General features: G+C 38.6%; 1 protein-coding gene across 1 annotated transcript in view; it reads left to right on the forward strand.

Annotated features, from left to right (window-relative positions):
* Positions 1-13,758: 13,758 nt before the first annotated feature.
* The window catches only part of MTMR7 (myotubularin related protein 7), a 36,657-nt gene continuing 28,670 nt past the window's right edge, over positions 13,759-21,745 (forward strand). Inside the window, exon 1 of the mRNA XM_065736986.1 lies at positions 13,759-13,799. Coding sequence (XP_065593058.1) covers positions 13,776-13,799 — 24 coding nt within the window. The 5' untranslated portion in view covers positions 13,759-13,775. The remainder of the gene's footprint in view (positions 13,800-21,745) is intronic.

Here is a 21,745-nt window from a genome sequence, read left to right on the forward strand (position 1 = left end):
CTAAATAAGTTATTTAATTCTGCCTATACTATAGCATCCTTTACTGAGTGTAGTGGGGAACATTACTACCAAGGATGAGGAAAAGGTTGAAGTACTCAATATTTTCTTTGCTTCTGTCTTTAATAGTCAGAGCAGTTATCCTCAAAGTACTCAGAACCCTGTGCTGAAAGGCAGGGATGCAGAGCAGATAAATCTCCCACAATTCAGATGGAAACAGTTAGCAACCTGTCACTCGACCTGAACTGTCACAAGACCATGGGGCCTGATAGAATCTACCTGAGGGTACTAAGGGAGCTGGTGGAAGTGCTCTCCAAGCCGTTTTCCATGATTTATCTGCAGTTATGGTAAACCAGGGAGGTCCCAAATGACTGGAGACTTGGCAATGTAACACCTATGTATAGGAAGGGTCAGAAGGAGGATCTGGGGAACATCAGGCCTGTCAGCCTGATGTCAGTATTGGAAGGGTATGGAACAGATCATCTGAGTGCAATCCTGAAAGGCAGGTCCTGTTTAAGCTACCCAATCTCCTTCTATGATCATGCAACCCACTTAGATGAAAAAAAGGCTGTGGATGTAGACGTTAGTAGAGCTTTTGACTCTGTCTACACAGCATTCTCAGGGAACGACAAGTGTAGTCTTTGCTGGGTGACCAGTCAAGAGAGTCATGAATGGAGTGAAATCCAAAGGAACCGATTCTGTGATCCTCACAGATTGTAACTGGTGATCCTCACAGGATCACTGCCTCTGAATAGCATTGCCATGAGCTAGGTAGAGGAGTTTCCAGACAGCACTGCTCCCAGCAACACTGAAAGTTCTGTTATGTATCTTCCTTCAGATATTCAGATAAAATGAAGGTATTTTCCCTTTCAGCAGGTTAATACCCATCAGGTCATGACAGAATTACTTGGCAGAACACGTTTTAGCTGACTGAAATACATTTGGTCACTAGATAAATAAGAACTTTTATTATGCAGGACAGATCGTCCTTTAACCTTCTCAAATACAAACACGGAGGAAAAAATGTTGCAAAGGAGAAAAAAACCCAAGAAGTATTTTTAATTTGTGTTAATAAATAAAAACCACTATGTCTTATTACGTTGAACAACAACAAAGGTACATTTAAATCAAACACAGAGAAGTTGTGTATATCTGTAAATAAATGATTACTCATTTTCAGGAAAAAAAAAGGTATAAAAATTCAACAGTGTATTTACATGATCAGTGGATGGCAATTTTTATTCTTTCCATCAGTTTAGGGGATTTATTTTCTTTAGAGATCTTGGCTATGTAGAGTCAGAAATGAATTATTGCTTTTCCATAACAGTAGGAAAAATTTCTGGCAGTACTTGATTTTCAGCTGTGTAAAGCGGGCCTGCCATTTGACACTTCAAGGGGGTGTACCAAGGGGAGTGTAGGGGGAGTGGCAGGAAAGCTGCAATCATCTTCTGTTTTTCCCTGAACACTGTTGAGGTAACCAACAAGTATCTCCAGCAGCCTATGGTAAATTGAGCAACTGAGGCCGTGTCAACTAAACCTCTAAAAGTAGAATGTGCACATGCCAAGAAACTTGCCCAGCCTCATCAGCAAAGAAAATATACTTTTAGTTATAGTTATCGGCAGGTTGCTTACATATTAACCACTGCTATAGTCTGTTGTACACAATTACTGTTCACAGGCTCAACTTATTCTCTTCTGGAGCTGGAATTTGCCTAAGTACTTAAGGTTTGATTAGCTATAATGGATCACATGAGTTCCCTCACTAAGATATATTAGATAACTTGCTGAAGCTAAACCAGACAGTATAAGTTCCGGCACATTTAAAGAATGAAATCTGCACAATGAGATTGCATAGTTGGCTTCCTTTCATCTCTTCTACTTTTCCACATGAGCTGTGCATCAAAATGACACTTTAATTTGTCTCCAAGAAGAAGAGGAGGTAATTTCTTAAATTAGGATGGGTTTGTGATTTTGTTTTTGAGACTTTTTAAGGCATGAAATAAGTGCAAGTTTTGCATTCTGAGTTGAAAGGCTCGATAAGTTCAGAAATCACATGCATTACTCAGATACTTAGATATTTCTGTGCCTGGATAAGTATGCATTATATGAATTATTCAATGGAAGTCTGCACAAAAGGAGCATCAGCCAATGGCGGTTTATCAGGTATGGAGACCAGCAAAAAGAGAATAATAAAAAGTGTTCCAGCAGAAGTGAAATCCTAAGGCTTAAAATGGAACTCCTTTTTAAAAATGGTACAGCAAAAATTATGCCATGGTGTGCATTGCCAGTATCAATTCTGATGCTATGGTTCTGATTCTGAACCATAAACTATTCTTTCTCAGCATCAACAGAGCCCACAGACAGTGTATCTTTTTGACTTCAGATACTGAACTGTCTCCAAGAGTCTAAATTTCCAGTGTGGAGTGGGAGAAAATATCTTGCCTTTGATTTACAAAGAAATCTCAATAAGCAGATACAGATGCTATCTTGCTGAGCTTCCGAGATGCCTGAACAAAAAGTTCACACTTGAGAAAGAAGCTTTCTGTAAAGACGGTTATCTTTTAACAAACAAGTTTTTGATTCTAGGTTCTTGTAAATATTCATGTAGAGTCTTATGTCACTGCTGTTAGGTTTTTTTTTCCTGTCATACAAACTATGCAAAATTGATCTTTGGAAGTCTGGTCAGCCTCTTTTGCAGACTATGTGCCAATCGTGTGGTATAGTCACATTGTGAGAAACATGGGTTTCTCCACACATTTCAGTCACCTAATTTGTTTTATTGGCAATGGCATTGGTCTTCACTGATAATATTCTTACACTGACTTTCAGCAAACGTTAGTAGTCACAGTTCTGCAGTTCCACACTCTGTCCTAGAGACCCTACCTACTAGAATCTCCAGCTTTCCTAAATTTGTTCCTGTGACTTAACATGTCTCTGCCAGTCACCGTACTGACTGAAATCTTTACAAAACCACTTTTCAGAGTAAAGCAATACTTTAAATCAGTTTTCCCAGGAAGATTCTACTGACCTTTGGGTTGCTATATAGTCTCCCCACACAGCTAATCTTCCCTTTCTCTGTGGCCAGAGATGTGAGAGAACTTCCCACAGGAAAAGGGTGGGAGAGAGCAGCCAGATGTGGAAGACTTAAACAGCCCTTCTGCCCTCAGAGAAGAAAGGGTATAAATATATACTGACACATTTTTAAGTTCAGTTCTGCTTAGTGTGGTGGGAAGAAAGCTGTCTGAATCATTTGGTCCCTCCTGTACCACTGGGGAAACAATGTCAGCACACTGCTCCATCTCTGCACAACAACAGCATTCAGTAATTACTGAAATATTCCCCAAGGAAACAAATGTTTACAACTGAGGCTTGTAATTGACTACAGAGATCCCATAAATTGTACAGCTAGTTATTTTGTGTATGTCTTTGTTCATCTGTGTTTGCATGTGTATGTATACATTACGTGTATATGTATACATATATGAAGCTGAAGAAAAGAATACCTTTGCAGATAGTTGCCATTGAGTCAAAACTAGCTTTCTAAGTGGAAAGGAAGAATGTAACATGTTTTGGATATTGCACATAATTTCTTGTTGTAATTTAAAATATTTGCTCATTTGAAGTTGTTTTCTCGAAGGAAAACAGATAACATCCTATAAATTACACTGGATTTTGCATGTGACCTTGTTCACTTGTTAGAGTAGGTGTTTTCACATTTGTAGGAATCTCTGTAAAACAAAGGGGAAGAATGTTCTTAACTTTCTCAACACACATTTTCTAATCTTCCAGATAAAGTTTGCTTGTCCTAGTACACAAATTACTTTGCAGTATTTTATATAGATCTTCCTTCACAACATAATTAAATCAATATTTTAGACTTGACAAATATAAAAACGTATGTACATTTGCATTATAGAGGTGTATCTAAATTTATGTTATAACTTCTTATTCATAGGTTGATATTTAGATCTGTTAAAAAAGATAGTATAAGAGACATAATACAGTAAGCGTATCAAATAAAAGGAAGCTGCCAAGATCTATCTACTTGAAAAGATTGCACAGAATCGTTGTCTTTCACAGGAAGATTGCCCTCATCATAAGCTGTCTTGTGGTGTATATACACCATAGTGCAATCTGTAGCATAAATACTTCCAAAAGAGAGTTTTCATCTTGGCAAATTGAAGGCTGATGGGAAATGTGATTACAGTATATATTTCAAAGAGAGAGAGAAAGAGGAACTGTTTAGATTGGCAAAGGAACGTGCTGGCACAACCAAACCCATACATCTTGGCTGGGACATATGAGTCAGTATCTAATACTTCAATAAGAGAGGTGTGGAAGGGGAAAATGAAGTTACAGTTTTTAAAATGGAGCTAACTGAATTTGTGAAGAAGATCATATAATGGGGACTAAACATGATGGTCCAGAAGATCCTCTTCAATTCTTTGTCTTTTGAAAAGGGTAAATATATTTTTAATTACTAAAGTAGTTTTGGAAAGCACTATGTTTGTAACATTGCCTGGAAAATGTTAGGCCTGAATGCAAGCATTTAGAAGCATTTTGTATATATATATTATATATATATTTTTAATGTATGATTGTTATAAGAATTAGCACACATGGACTGGATTTATTTCCCAATAGAAGGAGTACAGAAAAGGGGGATTATGTTAGTACTAAACCAAGAAATAAGAGAAGAAAGACAACATAGAACTGAACTTAAATAGCTGTAACAACATTATAACAATTTGGATTAGCAGCTCAACTCAAAAAGCTGTTTAAGAACTTAGCACAATTGCAAGTGGATGTTGGATAGTGGCTACAGATATGATTGTTTCAAGGCATTTTTTAAAGTTGAAAATTGCTCAGCTTCAGCTAGGAAGGAGAAGCAGAAAATCTGCAGTGACATGCACTGTATCTGCAGGGTGCTGATACTACCTATGAAGTAATGGGGTGATTAATTTCAGAATCTCTAATGTTATAGCTCTTGAGAAAAGGTGTACCTCAAGTTCCAGGGAATCTGGGAAATATCTTTTCCTGCAGAGACTGATACTCTCATAAATGGATTATAAGAAAAAGAGCCCACACTCAGGAAATGTGTGAGAGCATGAGGAGAGAGGGAACATTTGGGATAGAAGTAAGACAGTGCCTGTTTTAGCCAGTGGAATCTTTGAATGCAAATGGGACTTAACTGCAGAAACATGGCTAGCCAGTCAGCCAAGTGCCTTCTGGGCTCCTGTGTGTGTCACTCTAAGAAACAAACCAAGATGCTTAAAAAGTTTATTAAACTTTATAGAGATTTTACTAAATGTGCTATTTTGCAGCAGAGTAACACTGATAGCCAAAACAAACAAAGAGCCTATAAACAGGGATTTCTTATTTGTGCCTCAAAGCACAAAGACTAGTTCTGCTGCAAACAGAAAATCTTATTTTATAACAAACCTTAGCCCTACCAGTGTGATGCTTCTGCATTTATGAAGTTCAGTGGCAGAAGAGACATTTTTGCAGCCATCCTTTTAAGTAGCTTCTTGCTCAATAACAAGAACCTAGATTCTGAACAATCCCAGGTTCAAGAGTGTACTGAATGGGTAAATTGCAAACACTTACTCCAACTGGTAGTCAACAACCAGTCTTGAACAAACTATTTGATCTAATGGTTGGCAACCCTGTCCATGGCAGTGAAGTTAGAACTAATCTTTAAGGTCCACTCCAATTTAAGCCATTCTATGACACTTGTAACTTCAAACACAAAAATGTATATTTAGATGTGACAATTCTCTGTCAGTGAAAAGTTGATGTTATATTGGAAAGAAAGAGGGAAAAGAGAAAGAGAGAAAGAGGGAGAAAACTCTAATATGAGAATTTAGCAGATTTTCCTTGTCAAATGCCAATTCTTTACTTGCATCACTAGGCCAGAGTTTTCTTCTCTGGTATTATCTGGCCAGCAGCCAGCTCTCTGGGTGCAAATCTGCAGTGAGTAAGTGTTTAAGCTCAAAGTACTTGAGTAACTCTTAGTATTTCTGTAAGAAGTTTCTGCTGAACACAGAGCGCAGCTTTTCCTGCTTTGAAAGACAGCTCTCCCACATTCAGATTCTCTGGTCTTTAGTAGAAACCGTGCTCACACTGCTGCTTGTTCAGGTGAATCTCTTGCCTCCTCTGCTCAGTAGCCAAAACTTCTGGGAACTAAATTCTCAGTCAGAGCTTCACCTCTTCATAACACACACACACCTCACACACCACCAATCTGACTACCATAGGAAATCAGATTACTTGAAATACAAGCAGATTAGCACCTTTTTTTTTTTAATTAAAAAAAGAAGAAAAAAAAAGATCATTACTGAACCCTAGTCATTGCCTTGACACATAACCTTGACACATAAGAAAAGTGAGCAGACTGCCTTCAAAAATCAGAGCAGGTATAGTTCCTGCCTATTGCACTTTTTCTCTCTCTCCTATTTTGTGGGAAAAATCTACCATCGTAGTACACAGAAATTTGCCAAAAAGTCAAGGATGCTAAAAAATAGAATAGAATTAAAAAGCTAACAGAAAATTTAAGGCTTTCTGTGTTGCTAGGCACAATTCCAACACATCAGCCTATCCAGTGTGGACTTTCCCATGCCCAGCATAGAAGCCAAAAGTGTTGCTGAACATTAATAGTTAGCCTCTCCAGGCTGTGTCATTTGTAGGTCCACAGGGACACTAGCTCACATATGGAGTGGGAGTGGATCTGGCAGTACAATGTGGGAGCTAGCTACATTCAAAGTGGTGAAGGTCAACCAAAAGCAGCTCAGGCTGTCACTGTCACTCCAGCCTGCTTCTCAGTGAATCTGACGCCAAGTCTTGCCTGTCTCATTATCAGAATGCTTTCAGAGGAGTGTGATCTAATAGTTTCAAGAGAGGTGGATGGGTGATCTTTTAAGTTGCTATAGATCACAGAATTAGATTTTTTAGTCAAGAAATAATATCTCTAGGGGAAGCAGATGAGCAGTTATGGTGAAGAAGGGTGTAGAATTGTTCAGAAAAATGAAGACTTGCAGCTGCCTTATACAATGGATCATTCAGCAACAATAACAGAAACAATTTTTAGACTTAGTACTACTTAGCATGTCTTTTTTAATTCTTTTAAAAACAGCTTGGTAGATGCTTTGGTACACTCCTTCCCAGCAATACTCTGATGCATTTATTTATTTGTACAATAAACACTCTAGAGAAATGGCACTAGTGTGCACACTGCTGTAATGAAAATTGAAGTATGGTGACTTGTAGTGATGATCCATAGTGATGTCAAAGAGAAGGAAGAAAAGCAAGAGCTGCTGTGGAGGAGACACAAGAGCTTCATGACCCTGCAGGTTAAGGTACATCAAGTTGCATTTCCTAACGCAGAGGTCTTATGTAAGCTTTTATTTTGTGGAAGATACCAGGTCCTGTAGGTTCACAAGTGTCTAGACAGAGTATTGATGTGGGTTTGTATGGTCCCCACCAGTTAGGCAGTGGTGGAACATGAACTTTACAACCCAAACTGAGCAAAGAGCCACAATTTGGAAGCCACATAGGACAACAGTTAAATCCTTTGGAGAAGTTTCCTTTTTACTGCCTTATTTAGTAGTATTTCTCTTTTTCTTGAATTTTGCCAACTGCATTATTATTTAATGTGATATTCTGACACTGCTTACTAGACATATTGGCCAAGGTAGTGCTCACAGGAACCAAAAGTCACATTTCTGTTTTGCAAGTTTTACAGTATTGCCTTATAATATGATGGGCATTTTCCATGCTTAAGCCTGCTTCTAACCCTGACAGTTTGCCGTGGGAAGCCCATTGGGAGGGGATTTCTGAGGCTAATAATTGTCAGTAGATAAAGGTGCAGCAGGCATCCATAGTCAACCAGCACTCTGTTCCCAGGGCTGCTGCCAGTGCCAACAGAATCTGTCAATGATTGTCACACGGAAGACTGCCATGCTATTGGGGAGACTGAGAGACCAGCTTTAGATGGACATTCACTCTTCAGAGAGTGAAATGCTTGTAAGGGACTATATTGGTGCTGAAGGGCGGTCTCTGCCTACAATAGAGGCTTGCAGGCATGAACTTCCTTATCTGTGACACTGCCAGTCAACTTAGGTTAAAATGATGCAGTTCCACTACTAGTTTCATGAAGGAAAGTTACTTTTGAGCCAAAACCCAGGCCAGGACTCACCTTTTGATCTTTCAGGAGTAATGCTTCAAGCAGATACTCCCAGATGCATCAGCAGCAGTCGCTTCATGAAAATCAGATCGAGATATTTGTTGAGGTCTCCTCTAGCTGTAGGGTGGAAAACAAAATGAATAATACCAGATGGTATTGTTACTCCAGATATTTGATAGATGGTGTAATTTAGAGAGATTATCAAGATGGCAAAGAGACAATCAATAATAAAGGAAATGCTCACCCATCTCCAAAGACCAGGGGTCACAGAGGGAAACTCCACAAAGAAAAAAAAATCTCCAACAAGAGATCCTTCCCTGGTGGTGGTCAGCCCTTAAATGGAGTCTGGGAGAGGTGGAGCCAGACTCCACCCCTTCAGGTCACACAGGTGAACTGTCTTCACCTGTGCTCCCGCAGCTGACTCTGTGCTCGCCTCAGGTGATCCAGTGGTTCAGGCCATGATTTAACAATTCCCATACACTAGCATGGGACAACAGTGCTGTGACAGGTGCTATAGCGTGGCTTGCAAAACAGCAGCAGCAAGCAGCAGAATATCTGAAACAGAAGCAGGGAACAGAAAGTATGAGAATCTGGAGCGTTACTCTTACATAATTGGTGATACACAATGTACATGAGGCAGGTGGCTGGTGAGCCCAGCTACTGAGATATCTGCCTTCTGTGGACACCAAGAACAAGGAAAAGCTATTGGGCCTGCATGAGGCAAATGTTTGGTCTTTTTCTGAGTCATGTGTAAATGTAGGTTAGCATTATAGATGCAAGCCAGTAAGTAAAAGCTCACACAGTTCAGTGACTGACAGGGTGGCATGCAGCAAAAATACAGCATAGTCATATACTTTATGCATTGAATATAATCACTGTTAGCTAACCACAAGTCTCAGAGCAAGCAGTTATGTATAACCATATCTGTAGCTATCTGTATTTAATGATACATCTCACCTCATGCATTTTTCTCTGAATATTACATCCTTTTGTTACAGGTGAAGACTTCAGTCATGATAGCTCATACATCCTGACTGTGACCAGCTGGCAGAAGTACCTTGGAACAAAACCATGGACATTCCGCTCTGGGAACAAATTACAACAAGCACTGCCTTCTCATGCATACATGATCTGTGAAAATAATTGACAGTGATCAAGAACATAAATCTAATACTACACAGAGCTGGAAACTGACAGAAACTCAGATTACAGAGCTTTCAGACAGAGAATGCCAGAAGCAGTTCAACACAGTTTTCTTCAGAACCCACTCCAACATTTATTTTTTTCCTCAAAACTTAGTAAGTAGCAATAGACCCTGAAAAACACTTACCCAGTGCAAATAAAACAAACTGAATTCAAATAAAAACTGGACAAGTTCTGGAAGAGTGCATGGGAATTCAATCATAACACCCTTCCAGTCTGAACACTGGGGTTTCTATGACCCTTGCTTAGTCTGCTATTTCTCAAAATGTAAACTGCTTGTCAGTAGCTGAAAAAGGCTTGTGTGATCTGAACCTCCTTTTCACAGAACGTAAATAAGAAAGACATCACTGACAACTTCTCATTGTCAGCTTCTCTCATTAGCACTACAGTATATATAGGAGCAAAGTGATATCTTCCTCATTCAGAAGGATTTCAAGAGGCAGAAGTCAGACAAAATGAATTCTGATCACTCACTGTGATGACTGTCAGTAAGATAGTAGGAATCACTTCAGTTTCAGTTCTGTATAGATGTTCAAAGAATCACAGAATATCCCAAGTTAGAAGAATCATTAAGCTCAGCTCCTAGTTCCACAGAGGACTACACCAAATTCTTCCTTCTTTTATCCCACACCCTACTCCTACTACCACATCCTGTACAGTGAGGTGACATCTGTGGCCATCAGGGCTTGTGACATCCTTGTCTGGGTCAGCCAAGTTCCCGTGTCTTAGCTGCTCTACCCTCTGGTCTGACTTACAGCAGCTTGAGTATATTGCAGCTGTCCTCCCAACACTGTGCTGTAGGTTGTCCTGACATGCTTTGTTACGAAAAATAGATCATTTTAGAGTAGCTGGATTAACTGTTCTGATCTTGTTGAAATGTTCTCATTAAAAAATAAAGTTAGTACTTTGCCAAAACCATAATTCAATTGGTGAAATCTTCATGTTAGCAACTGGGCTTCTATTTGAGTCCTTTCAGAGTTTTATTTGCTTTATTTCTCTGTTCTGCATCTCAGGCCAGGAGCATATCAGTTGGGCTATCTGTAGAACAAGACTGATCGGGTCTCCAGAGTACTACTGGTACTTTTTCCTGTGTGAATTTTGTTTTTATAACCATGCAATAATGTTTTATAACAAGACAAAATCAAAGACTGCTTTGAGTAATTTTTGAAGGAAATGTTAAAAGGTCAAGCCAAGTAACAGCTGAGTTAAACAATAAAGTCAAAGCTACTTGCTTTCACCTTGTCACATGCAGCTCCTGTTAGATTAACTGAGTAAGAAGTTTGTGTGTCTAAGAGCACTGCCCACAAGAAATCTGGGATGTTCCCTCTAAAAGTTCAAAAGTTATGAAACACAGAACAAGACACACTGTTTCTGAATCTACGGTACTGATTATCCAAGGTGTAAGTACTGCAGACGCCTACAAATCACATGGATGCATTTGCAATTTTGGCTGCTGTCATCAGGCAAAAGGTAAAAGGCAAACAGGAGTTTTGATGCTACAGTGCCTGACTGCTGTCCAGTGAGTGAAAAGATCCCAGATTGCCACCCCAGCCCAGCAACCTGTGTGCTGCACTAGAGGAAAAAGCTTTGATGCCAGCAAACAACTTCTTACTCTAAGTGCAGGTGTGCTTCTTTGGTGACACACCTGTAGAAACTGTGTGGATTTCTACTCAACATGTGGGTTTTTAAGTTATGTCTCTATTTCTTTAAAGCCATCTGTAGATAACATTTGATAATAGGTGTTAATATGAGTACATAAATTTATTATTTGAGTTTGAAGATTACATTAAAAGGTAGCCAACAGTAATCTAGTAAAGTATAATTGCAAAACACAAATAACTCTACAAAGCCTCCCAGATTTAACATGATGATTCAAATCCACATTTTAACTAACAGAAAAATTTTGAGCATTCAGGTGACTGCATTATTTATAATAGAGATTTTAGTACATTGTAAGTTAAACGTGTTTTCAGGTTTTACTAGATTAGGCTGAAACCTGTCTCTCCTGCTTATGGACATGGAAAAGAAACACAGTAGTTTCATTCTAGCCCTCAGTGGCTGTCCTTCTTCTGCAGGCATTGAACTTTATTGGCAGCTGCAGCAGATAGTTAAAAAACTGTTTAGTAATGACAATTTAATATTCTTGTCTCAACATCTTAGTTGAGTCAGAGTGGTAGACTATGGAGTACTGTGTTTTGTTGTTGGTCTCACTGTACTTCTGTATTTCACTTTTAGGATTAGTCTGTGAAGATTCTGCGTCTGTTAAGACAACTTCCCTTATGGAAAGTGAAATTTTTATGTAAGAGAATTTTTAAAAGCTTGTAATTACTATATCTTTACATGACAAATGCAGTAGGCAGAACTTTTATCTAAACCCAAGTTCTGATTATAACCATACTCACCCATTAATAATTTTATCTGCTCAAGACAGTTAATAAACTCTTTCAGGATGTGGAGCAACTGATTGTTACATACAGAATCTCAATGTCCTCTGAGCAATAGCTTAGTTTTGCAGATATTGAAGCAGAGATAAAGCACCATCAACAGCAGAACTTAAACTTGGCTGTAATAAGCCTCAAGATGTACCAAAGGAAAGGCAAGTATCTCCAGGCACTGAAAGGATGACCATGCTTTCTTCCAAATTCACTTACTGGCAGTTGCAAATGCCAAAAGATGGTAATGTAAGCTGTGAATCACATTTAGTTATAACTACAAAGGAAACATATTCCATAGTTGGTTAATTCTGAATTGATTTTGACAGCTCATGCTTAAGATAGAGAGCAAACTATGCCACCATTTGAGAGCCTTGTGAATGCATGACTTTTTATGTAACTCCTGCACTTTTATGGATGCCTTCCAGTGAATTTTCAAATAGAAAATATCTTCAACTCTTATATCAGATCAGCATGACCAAAGTGAAATGGAAAGATAAAAATTCTCAGTAGAGGAGAGATTTCATCCAGTTGATGGTGTCTCAGATTATGGGTAAACCATCCAATCCCATACAGTAACAACAGCTGAATTATGAAAAAAAAAAAAGGCAGAAGTGGGTGAAAACAGTGGCAGAAGGAAACAGAGAGGTCAAATCTAGACATAACTTACATTCTACTCCTAGTAGCACATCTTCTGTCTCCTCTAACCAAAGTGCTGGCACAAAAAAATCGCAATGTTGGACAATCTATCAAAAAGGTGACAGGACTAGAGAAACATCGGCAGGAACAGTGCAAGTGGCTTTATACTCTTACAGTAAAAAATTTTGGTGGCCTCAAGTCATCCTCAACCCATGTTTTAGCTTTCATAAAAAAGCTTAAGCTTGCTCTGTTCTCTGCTGACAATATAAGAATACGTGGGGAGCTTCTGCTCCTCTGAAGAATGCTCTTGCCATAGGCTTTGTATGGTTTACTAGATTTGTTTCTGTCTCTAAGGTGGTTAGTCAAAATGGAATTGCCTATTTGTCAAGGGCTGCTGATTGATCAATAGAAAATATTAGGGCATTTTACAAGCTTTAAGTAGTTCTTGAAGGAAATGGTAAAAGGTCAAGCCAGGTTTGTCTGAGATCAGCAGCATCTCTCATTTGCACGCTGACATAAACTCTGACGAGTTTGTCAGTTTGCACAATGTGACCGTGATTTGAAGCTGGTTAGAGATGTTCTCCATGTCTGCCCAGGTAACCCGAGGAAATCAGCCCTCAAACATCTATTCTTGCCTCAGGAGGTACCAGATCTCACAGGCCAGGCAAGGCATGCAATGGGACAAACACTTTCTTGCATGAGACTGAAAATCACATGTCACAAAAAAATCCCCCCTTGTGCACACCGAGAATTATGGAAAGACACACTCAGAGCTTGACATTAACACAGTTCTGTGCCTCAGTTTCACAGAGTGCAGCTTTTGCCTTGGAGATACTGTGATCGCAGGACCAGGGAATGAGAAAAGACAAGGGGAGGCCACCTCAGGCAGAGCTCCCCTTGCTGTTTCTCGTCCTTCTCCTCACGGGAAGCATCGAGCGGTGCAATTCCAGACACCGACCCGCCAAGAGCCGCCCCGCGCCGTCCCTCGGCAGGATGCGGCCGCTCCGGGCCGCGCGAGCATCTTCGCCGCCGGGCAGCATGGCGGCTGCGGGAGGTGGAGCCAAGCTGCTGACCTGCCGGCACCCAAACAGCCGCATCCTCCGCTCTTAATACAGCCTCCTTTAAAAAATAAAAAAATATAATAAAAAAAAAATATATATATATAATTATTTTAATCCCATCTGCCTCAGAAAGCGTGGAGATAAATTAATATATATTATATATATATATATATAAATATCCGTATTTAAAAGGCCTGTACGAGCTCAGGTGCGCATGGCTGCCCGTCTGACGTGAGGAGCCGGGCCGGGTCGGCCTCCGCCATGGAGCACATCCGGATGCCCAAGGTGGGTCCGGGTGGGAGCAGCCCCGCGGCGGGCAGGGCTGCGGATATAGGGCGCTGCAGCTTGCCCGGCCGCCCGGGGTGGGGGTGCTGGGCGCTGGGCTGGGGGTTTGAGTTGCCTTGATGAATGCAGACCCCCATCGTGGGTTGTAGGTAATCAGAACGAAGGTGTGCTGTCCTGTAGCTCATCCCAGTGTCAGATTTGGTGATTAATTTGTTTAGTTTTTATAGACTGATGCTGTAGTCTTCTGTTAGCCCATTTTTCTGCAGGTGAAGCCTGTGTTTATTAACAGAATTTCCATCTTGCTCTGTAAATTGAGATACTATTTTGGCACACACATGAAAATAACATCTAAAATGAACACCCACAATATACTAATTTGAAGTGGGCAAAGGATATATTTTTATCTTATTTATTTTTCTTTCCTTCCAGGAACCCTTCAAAGCTGTTAAAAAGTTATCTGTGTTTTATTTGTGCCTATTTGTTTATTGTCAGTATCTAACATGATGATGCTAATTTGAGATGAAATTCTTCTTATTCGACTTGGATTTTGGGGTCTTTAGGTGACAAAATGAATATACTAGGAACATATGTATTTATAGGATCTGTTCCTTCGTATTTCATGTTTTATTATTGGCTTTTCTGGAAGGAAGAATGTCAGAACATTAAGAATCATCTTACCACAGGTAGGAAATGGTCAGTGGAAGTTGCTGGATCAGGCCATGAGCCAAAGAATGTTGAAGACGTGAATGTGAAAAAAAAGATATATATATATATATATATATATATATATATATATATATATATATATATATATATATATATATATATATGAGAGGGATTAATAAGGGCAAAAAAATTTTGAAAACAATTCTTTCTACTTGTTTTTAATGGATAACCCAAGCCTATTGTGGACAATGGAAGCTTTTCTGTTAGTTTTTCTGCAAACATATGCCTTAATATGTTGCAGAAGTGGGTATTGCATATGTGTAGCAACAATACAGCTGTGAGAAATTACAGCACTGATGTTTCAAAACTTGCTCTGGCAATCATACTCATTGGGAGCTGATTGTGCAGTCTTTATTCCTGGCATCTCCTTATACTTGTAGCTGTGCTGGAAGTTATGTCTCTGGAATAAGGCAGTTTAGAGGGCAGGATGCAAAGATGTCTTTAAATCCTTTAGAAAATCCTTCTTCAAATGGATAAAAGCCAAGACATTAAATATGAGTAGATGACAAAATATATTTCTCAAGTTACACCCAAATATAGTGATGCCCCAGTCTATCTACAGTTATCTAGCGGATATGGTATCTTTGATTTGCTTGTTCAAGGAAACAGGAAATCAGGCACCAAAACAGTGCTGTTTATTTTTGTTTGTTTTTACTGATTTTTTTCACTGATAATTTGAAATTTAATGTTAAATGCTTTCCATCCTCAACAGTGTAAAATTAGTCTCACCATACAGAATGTTAGTTTCTGGTATCCCATTTCCCAACTCCATCCAGTTTTGTCCAGTGAAAAGCTTGATAAGCAACTGCTCTACTCTGTAGAGGTGTTTATTTCACAATAATGTGATTTTCCAGAGTTCCCAACCACTTTGAAAATTAAGATAAGTCTCAACCTTAGAAAATTAGTGAAATTACTAATACAAAATTAAAACAAAGTTCTTGTCCTAAATAAAAGCTTTTCTTTCAAAAAGCAGTAAAAATTGTAACATCAATTGTTGCCAAAATGATTAGCAATTGTTTTTTATTTTAGTTTAAATAGAACAGTAGTGAATGATAGTTTGCAAATATTAAAATAAATCTGAGCGTCTATAGCGTAGCTGTCATTTAAATAAAAGAAACAAACAGAAGCAGAAAGAAATTCAATATCATCTGGACCAGTTGTTAATTTAGGTCACTGCTCTGTGTATTCCAGTGGTGGAAAGAGATCCTGGCTGTGTTCTTCATTCTTACAGTGTCCATATTTTTTGTGGCAATGTCCATCCCTCTCTTGTTTGATTCACATCCCTTTACAGACTTCTTGTGCATGTGTTTGCCAAAGCCCTTTCTGGAGATGCTACCATCCTTTGCCTGTGTGGGATCAAGTTGCGGAAGATCACAGCTGTAGAATTTTCATTCAGTACTCCTTGCTTCTAGCTTTGGTAATTTGGAGAATAACATTCATTTTCACCTTTTCCATGCCTTCATCATAAATCTTGATCATAACCCATTTCTGAGAAATGTCAGCAATGCCCCCTGGATTTCTACTCTTTGAGGGAACTGATTTCTGTGTCCATCCATGTTGCGTAGACATGCTTTAGGGTGTTTTTCTTCCCCCATAGCTAAACCATGTGTATTTGTCTGCATCTCTTGCTTGCACACAGCCCTTCTGGAGTTCTTGTGCCACAAATATAACATTTGGTGTTCTAAAGCTTATTATCATCCACAGACTTGATGATTTTACTGCATACTCTTTTCTCCAGGACACGATAAAGTTGAGCAAAAACAGTCTAGAATTTGTAGGATTTCACTGCTGACTTGTCTCCGTACTGAAAGACATGCCATTAAGTCCTACTCTGCCTCCTATCCTTAAAGCAGATTTCAGTCTGTAAATGGATCTCTCCTCCAGTACCATGCTATCTTAGTTTCTCTAAAAATCTTTGATTGTCAGAAGGTTTTTCTGAACTCTAAATATATCTTGTCCTCTGGATCAACCTTACTGTGTGCTCTGTGGCAGCACCACAGGGCTCCAGCAGGATTTCCTGCTCCAAAAGCAATTCTGAGTCTTTCTTATCAAAATGTGTGTATTCACCTGCTCAGTAGTTCAGTTTTTTCATGTGCTGTTGACATGACTACATACTTTTGCTAATGATATACTATCTAGATTTTCACCAGAAGGCATAATGCTTTTAGTTCTAGTTCTGAATATAACTGCCATCTCTCCTTAGCATGCAAAAATAGCAAGTCAACAGCAGAAATAGACAAAACTGCTTTTCTTCATTGTCTTTTAATTTGTATTCCTTAGCCATTCTGGACAGTATATAGCTGAGTCTCTAACACAGATTTTTATGTACTAAATGCCATTGTTCAACCATGATGTTCTAGGTGGAATGGAGAGTGCATCCACAAATACACAGAGGCAGCAGTGATGTAAATGTCACAATGTAAATGTCATCCTATTTATGAAGGCTGTAATTTGAGTATATTTAAAAGTTGCTAACTGTCAAGCATAGCTAAATAAAGTTATATATAATTCCAATAATCTTTTAAAAATCAGTACAACCACTGTCAGCCATTAGTACAGGTTGAGCAGCAAGATTTGGCTATGATAACTGCCAAAACTTGTTGAAGTGCTTGTAACAGGTATAACAATATTAATGAACAATACTTCCACATAGACTAGAAGGATATCTTGTTAACATCTCTAGGGATATGCTAACCATGAACAGGTAGACAGATAAGGCTCTAAAGATATATTTATTTCATAAGGGGACTTTGCGCACTGTTGCTAATCACTTTACCACTGTTCCATATAATTTGTCATCATTTATTGGCAGCAGTTTGATTGGATGGGCTTCTTAAAATGAAGAATATATCGTATTTATCCCTTGTGTAGCAGCTGACTTTGGTGGAATTAACTCAGAAATTCATTTGGTCGAGTATCTCTTGTTAACACAATACTTGGGATGATGTGAGTTACTCAGGTGCTTTTGTTTTTGTGATGTTATAGTGAGGTATTTCTTTTCAATGACTTCTTTCTCAGGAAAACTTTAAGATAGATTTCTGTTTCTCATGATGATGAAAAATCCTTTTACCGTGTACATTACTTTCCCAAACAAATTTCTCGCATTGTGCAAATGAGTGATATTTTCTTTTGGCAGATTTGGCCTAGAAGAGCACACTTCAATCACAGAAGTCCTCTGTGCCATTCTCTTTCCTGAATTTCATTAGCTATGCAAGATGTATTAGTACTGGAGATGTATTTAACCCAACACAGTTAACTCTGGTGAGACAATAGATAAAACCCTTCATGCTGTTTTCAAGTAACATGATTGTTGCAGAGAACTACAAGTAAAACTTTCAAGAATGGTCACAGCTGGAATTTTACTTTTCTGCTTATCAGTGGAAAGTTTGTATTGTATTTTCTCCTGTTTTTTCAGTTTGTGTTACTTTGGGCATTGCTACTTATGGAATGAGATTTTTAATGCTTAGCTTTAGATACATGATTTAAGAGCAGAAGGTCTGTACGCATAGACAGATATCTCTGAAATCTCATTAGAGAGGGTTCGTAGTCTCCAGTTACCATTTATTCTTCATCAGTACAAGCTTTTAACATAGTTATGTAACTAAGGTACGGAAACTTTGGCATTAATACTTTCTTCATTTTTTATTAAAATAATCAACTTTATCTGGTCACTACTCTTAAAACTGTTTTCTGGTTTCTGTAATCTTATTCATATAGCTCACAATTACATGTTAATATATATTCTCCTAAAGAAACAGAACATAACTTTTGGTTCTCTATCCATTTCTCTGTTCTTGATCTCTGGTTATCCTGTTGGAAGTTCCATGTGAAATAGGTTAAAACACACCATATAGTTATTATCACAGAATTGTAGGGGTTGGAATGGACCTCTAGAGACCGTCCAGTACACCTCTTTGAAACTCTGCCTGTGTAGTAGTAAGAGCCTGTAGGACAGCTGACCATTTAAATAATAACTAATTAAGTGTTGACTGGTTACATCTAACTGAGTGAATCCAGTACACTGACCTTTGTGAAGTGAGTGACTTATTCAAGTGAGAAAAGGAGCTGTTGTGCTAAATCAGGCTAATAGTGTTTCTGATTTAATACCAAAACATCTGATTCAGAATGCTAACTGAAAGGCAGTTTAGAAGAGAGTGAAGGAAAGAATGATCTGTGTGGGAAAATGCTGCCAAATTTATGAGCCGATGCAAGAACATTGATGGAGCCAGTGATCCAAAGGCTATTTAAGGTGATGAAGGTGTTCCTTTATCTTTAAGAGACTCAGGATTCACCTCTTTGGCTTTTGTGCATTCAGTTCTATTTTTCACTTGGCTTTCCTTTTTGTCATTACCTTTGGGATAAGAACCCTTTGATTTGGAATGTTTCAAAAGGGAAAAAAAGCATAACTTTCATATACATGCCTATGCACTTTATTTCTGTTTAGGTTGTAGTGTTGATCAAAGCAAAACAAAAGTTGGCACTGAAGGTGCCAGAATAATGTGCCTGCAAAAAATTATTTGGTTTCCATTCTTTTCTTCATTGCTTCTTGGCTTCGTGCACAACTGTTCCTCCCTGCTACATGTTATTGTAATATACAATAATTTTGTTTATTCTTTTTCAAAAGTAAATCTAAAAAAATTTGGAAAATTAAGATTTACTGACTTAGGAAATTCATCAGTTGCTCATTTCTTTCCTAGATAATTTCCGTGTCTTTGTGTTGTACAGACACCATACTGCAATGCTGTGTACACTTGTAATAGGTTACAGTTCACTGCATCAGTTACACAATTGCTACTCATATATGTATGATAATATGGTATTGAGGTCCCATGTTTTATAAATCACATCAGACAATCAGATAATTTTAATCAAACTATTTGTTTGGTAATTTGTTCAGTATCTTGCTAATATGCAAGTAGTTCAAGTAATTCCTTAAAAGTTTTTCAGCTTCTTTCCATTATTTCAGCTTTACTTCAGTCCTTCAATGAATTAGGCTTGCTTAAACTTTTCTTGAATATTCTCCCCCTCCTGTCTGGCTTGCCCTAAGGAATTTAAGGTGTATTTATTTAAATTTAATTATTTTCAAATTTTAAGGATGATTCTTTTGACATATGTGGTCTTCTGATTCTGTGCTACAGATTGAGAAATCTTTTCAGTGATGAAAATACAGAAAATTTACATGGATCGACTACAGTTTTTATGATTCTTATTGAAATAGAATAGAAACCACATTAAATAGTAACATTCATTGGCAGCTCTGTTTTCCATTTTTCTTGTTCCAGGACTATACAAAAAGATGTTTTATTATATATTTTGTTTACTGAGTACAACATTGTACTTTCCCTGGGTGGGTAAAAAACATCTTTACAGTTGCAGCATTTGGTCTTTTGCATGTTATATTTTTTCACTCTGGAGAATTATGCTAAACACATGGATGACGGAGGTCAACCAGGGTGAAGAAAGCTCAAATATTCCACTTGGCCTCAAACCATACCAGCTGTGCTCCTTTTTTCTCATTAGACTCAGGCTTTTGGCTTTCACAAGCTCTTCCTTTAGCTTTTGCATGCCTGCAGTGTTGAAGTCAGTCAGGGCCGTGTTGCTAGTTCTCAAGATTTGATTTCTCCTTGTGTGTGTAACATTGCAAGGTAAGCAGGGAAAACAGCTGCAACCCCAGGTCTAGGAGCCTTAGGGAAGATGAAGTTGTGGCTGGACATGAAGCCTTTCTAGGGCTCCATGATACCCTAAGCCAGCCCCATCCCTTGGCACTGGAGCAAGCTTTTCAGCCGTAGTGGTGGTTATGAAATAGCAGCTGTTGAGCTGGCACAAGCAGAGCCTGTAAGGCCGTGCTGGAAGCTTGATCTGTCTTGCAGATCCTGTGCATTTGCTATAATGCTCTAGTGTTCCCATGGCCCTGCCCAATATGCACTGCAAGCTTCCGAACTTCAGTTCCCTCTTTCCTTTCCTCATTTTACAGGCCAAAACTAACCCACAATCAAAGCTTCTTTTGGTGGTAGACACCATTCACAACCTTGGAAACTCACCCATATTCAGAGAATCAGTGATTGAAGTCACTGCATCATTGCACTTGCAGTACCCTTGAAGTAAGAAAAATGCCTCCACCCCTTTGTACTCTAAAATGTCAGTGTACACGATCAGGTTTTATCTGACGCTAACTTGTTTCAAAGCAGTACATTTTTGTCTGACTGTACAAGAAAGAAGCATCTGACGATGTGGCCTGAGCTAGGAGATTCCCTGCTTGTCTTCAATCTGTACCTTCCTCCTCTCTGTAAAGGTTTGCACAGCTTTCCTCCTTTTTGGTGGGAAGGAAAAGGAAGCATTAATAACAGATCCTGCTTGGTGATGGTCAGGAGTAGAGCAATTTTGTTGTTAGATTCTGGACATATTTTCCACCTGTATCCTCCTTCCATATGTGGTGTTAAAATTGCAGTAGATCACTCAGCTTAGCTCTTATATAGGAGGAAAAGCTGCAGGCAGATACTGTCTGTGCTGGAAATAAAACCCCATGACAGTTTTACTTGACATGTTGCTTCTCTGTCTTTCTCCAACTCAAGCCTATGCCCCCTCAAAAAATAGATCCTTCAGTTATCTGGAAGAGCTTTCCCACACGATGTATGAAAAAGGAGCAGTAACTTCTGCAATTTTATGATCATGTCTTATGTTTGGAAATACCTAAATAAACTGAAGTAAGAACGAAGGTACTGTATTCAAGAAGCTTTTAAAAATAGGCTATGCAGCCAGAGCTTTTTCAAGAATAAATCTGTACTACGGATGAAAACAAATTAAGGGTATGTGGGTATTTTTAGAAAAAATGTTTTGGTACAGCAATTTTTCCGATCGCTTTCAGGATCATGTCTTTGTTGTTCTTCCTTAGGTGGGAATCCCATTGAAACTGGTGAGAGTTGTGCCTGAATAGAGATTTGACCCACACTTTTCTCTAATAATACAAATTTTTCTTGAATGACCTCTTGGCAACCTTATTTGTAAGCCATTTGTCGTGTTTATTCTCAGTAAAAAATGCCTTCCATCTGTTTTGAATTCGAATTCCCTTTAATTTCTATTTTTTCCTCCTTTTTTTGTCATCTAAATTGCACAGAAAAAAAAAGAGGGTTTGGCCCCCATATAAGGAATTGTAATAATTGAATTAAATCTCTTGGCAGTCTTTTCTTTCAGTTCAGACAACTACAGTCATTAGGCAAAAG

This window comes from Cyrtonyx montezumae, unplaced genomic scaffold (genome assembly GCF_038088225.1).
Source record: "Cyrtonyx montezumae isolate F1298 unplaced genomic scaffold, pur_monq_1.0 scaffold_2, whole genome shotgun sequence".
NCBI lineage: Eukaryota > Metazoa > Chordata > Aves > Galliformes > Odontophoridae > Cyrtonyx > Cyrtonyx montezumae.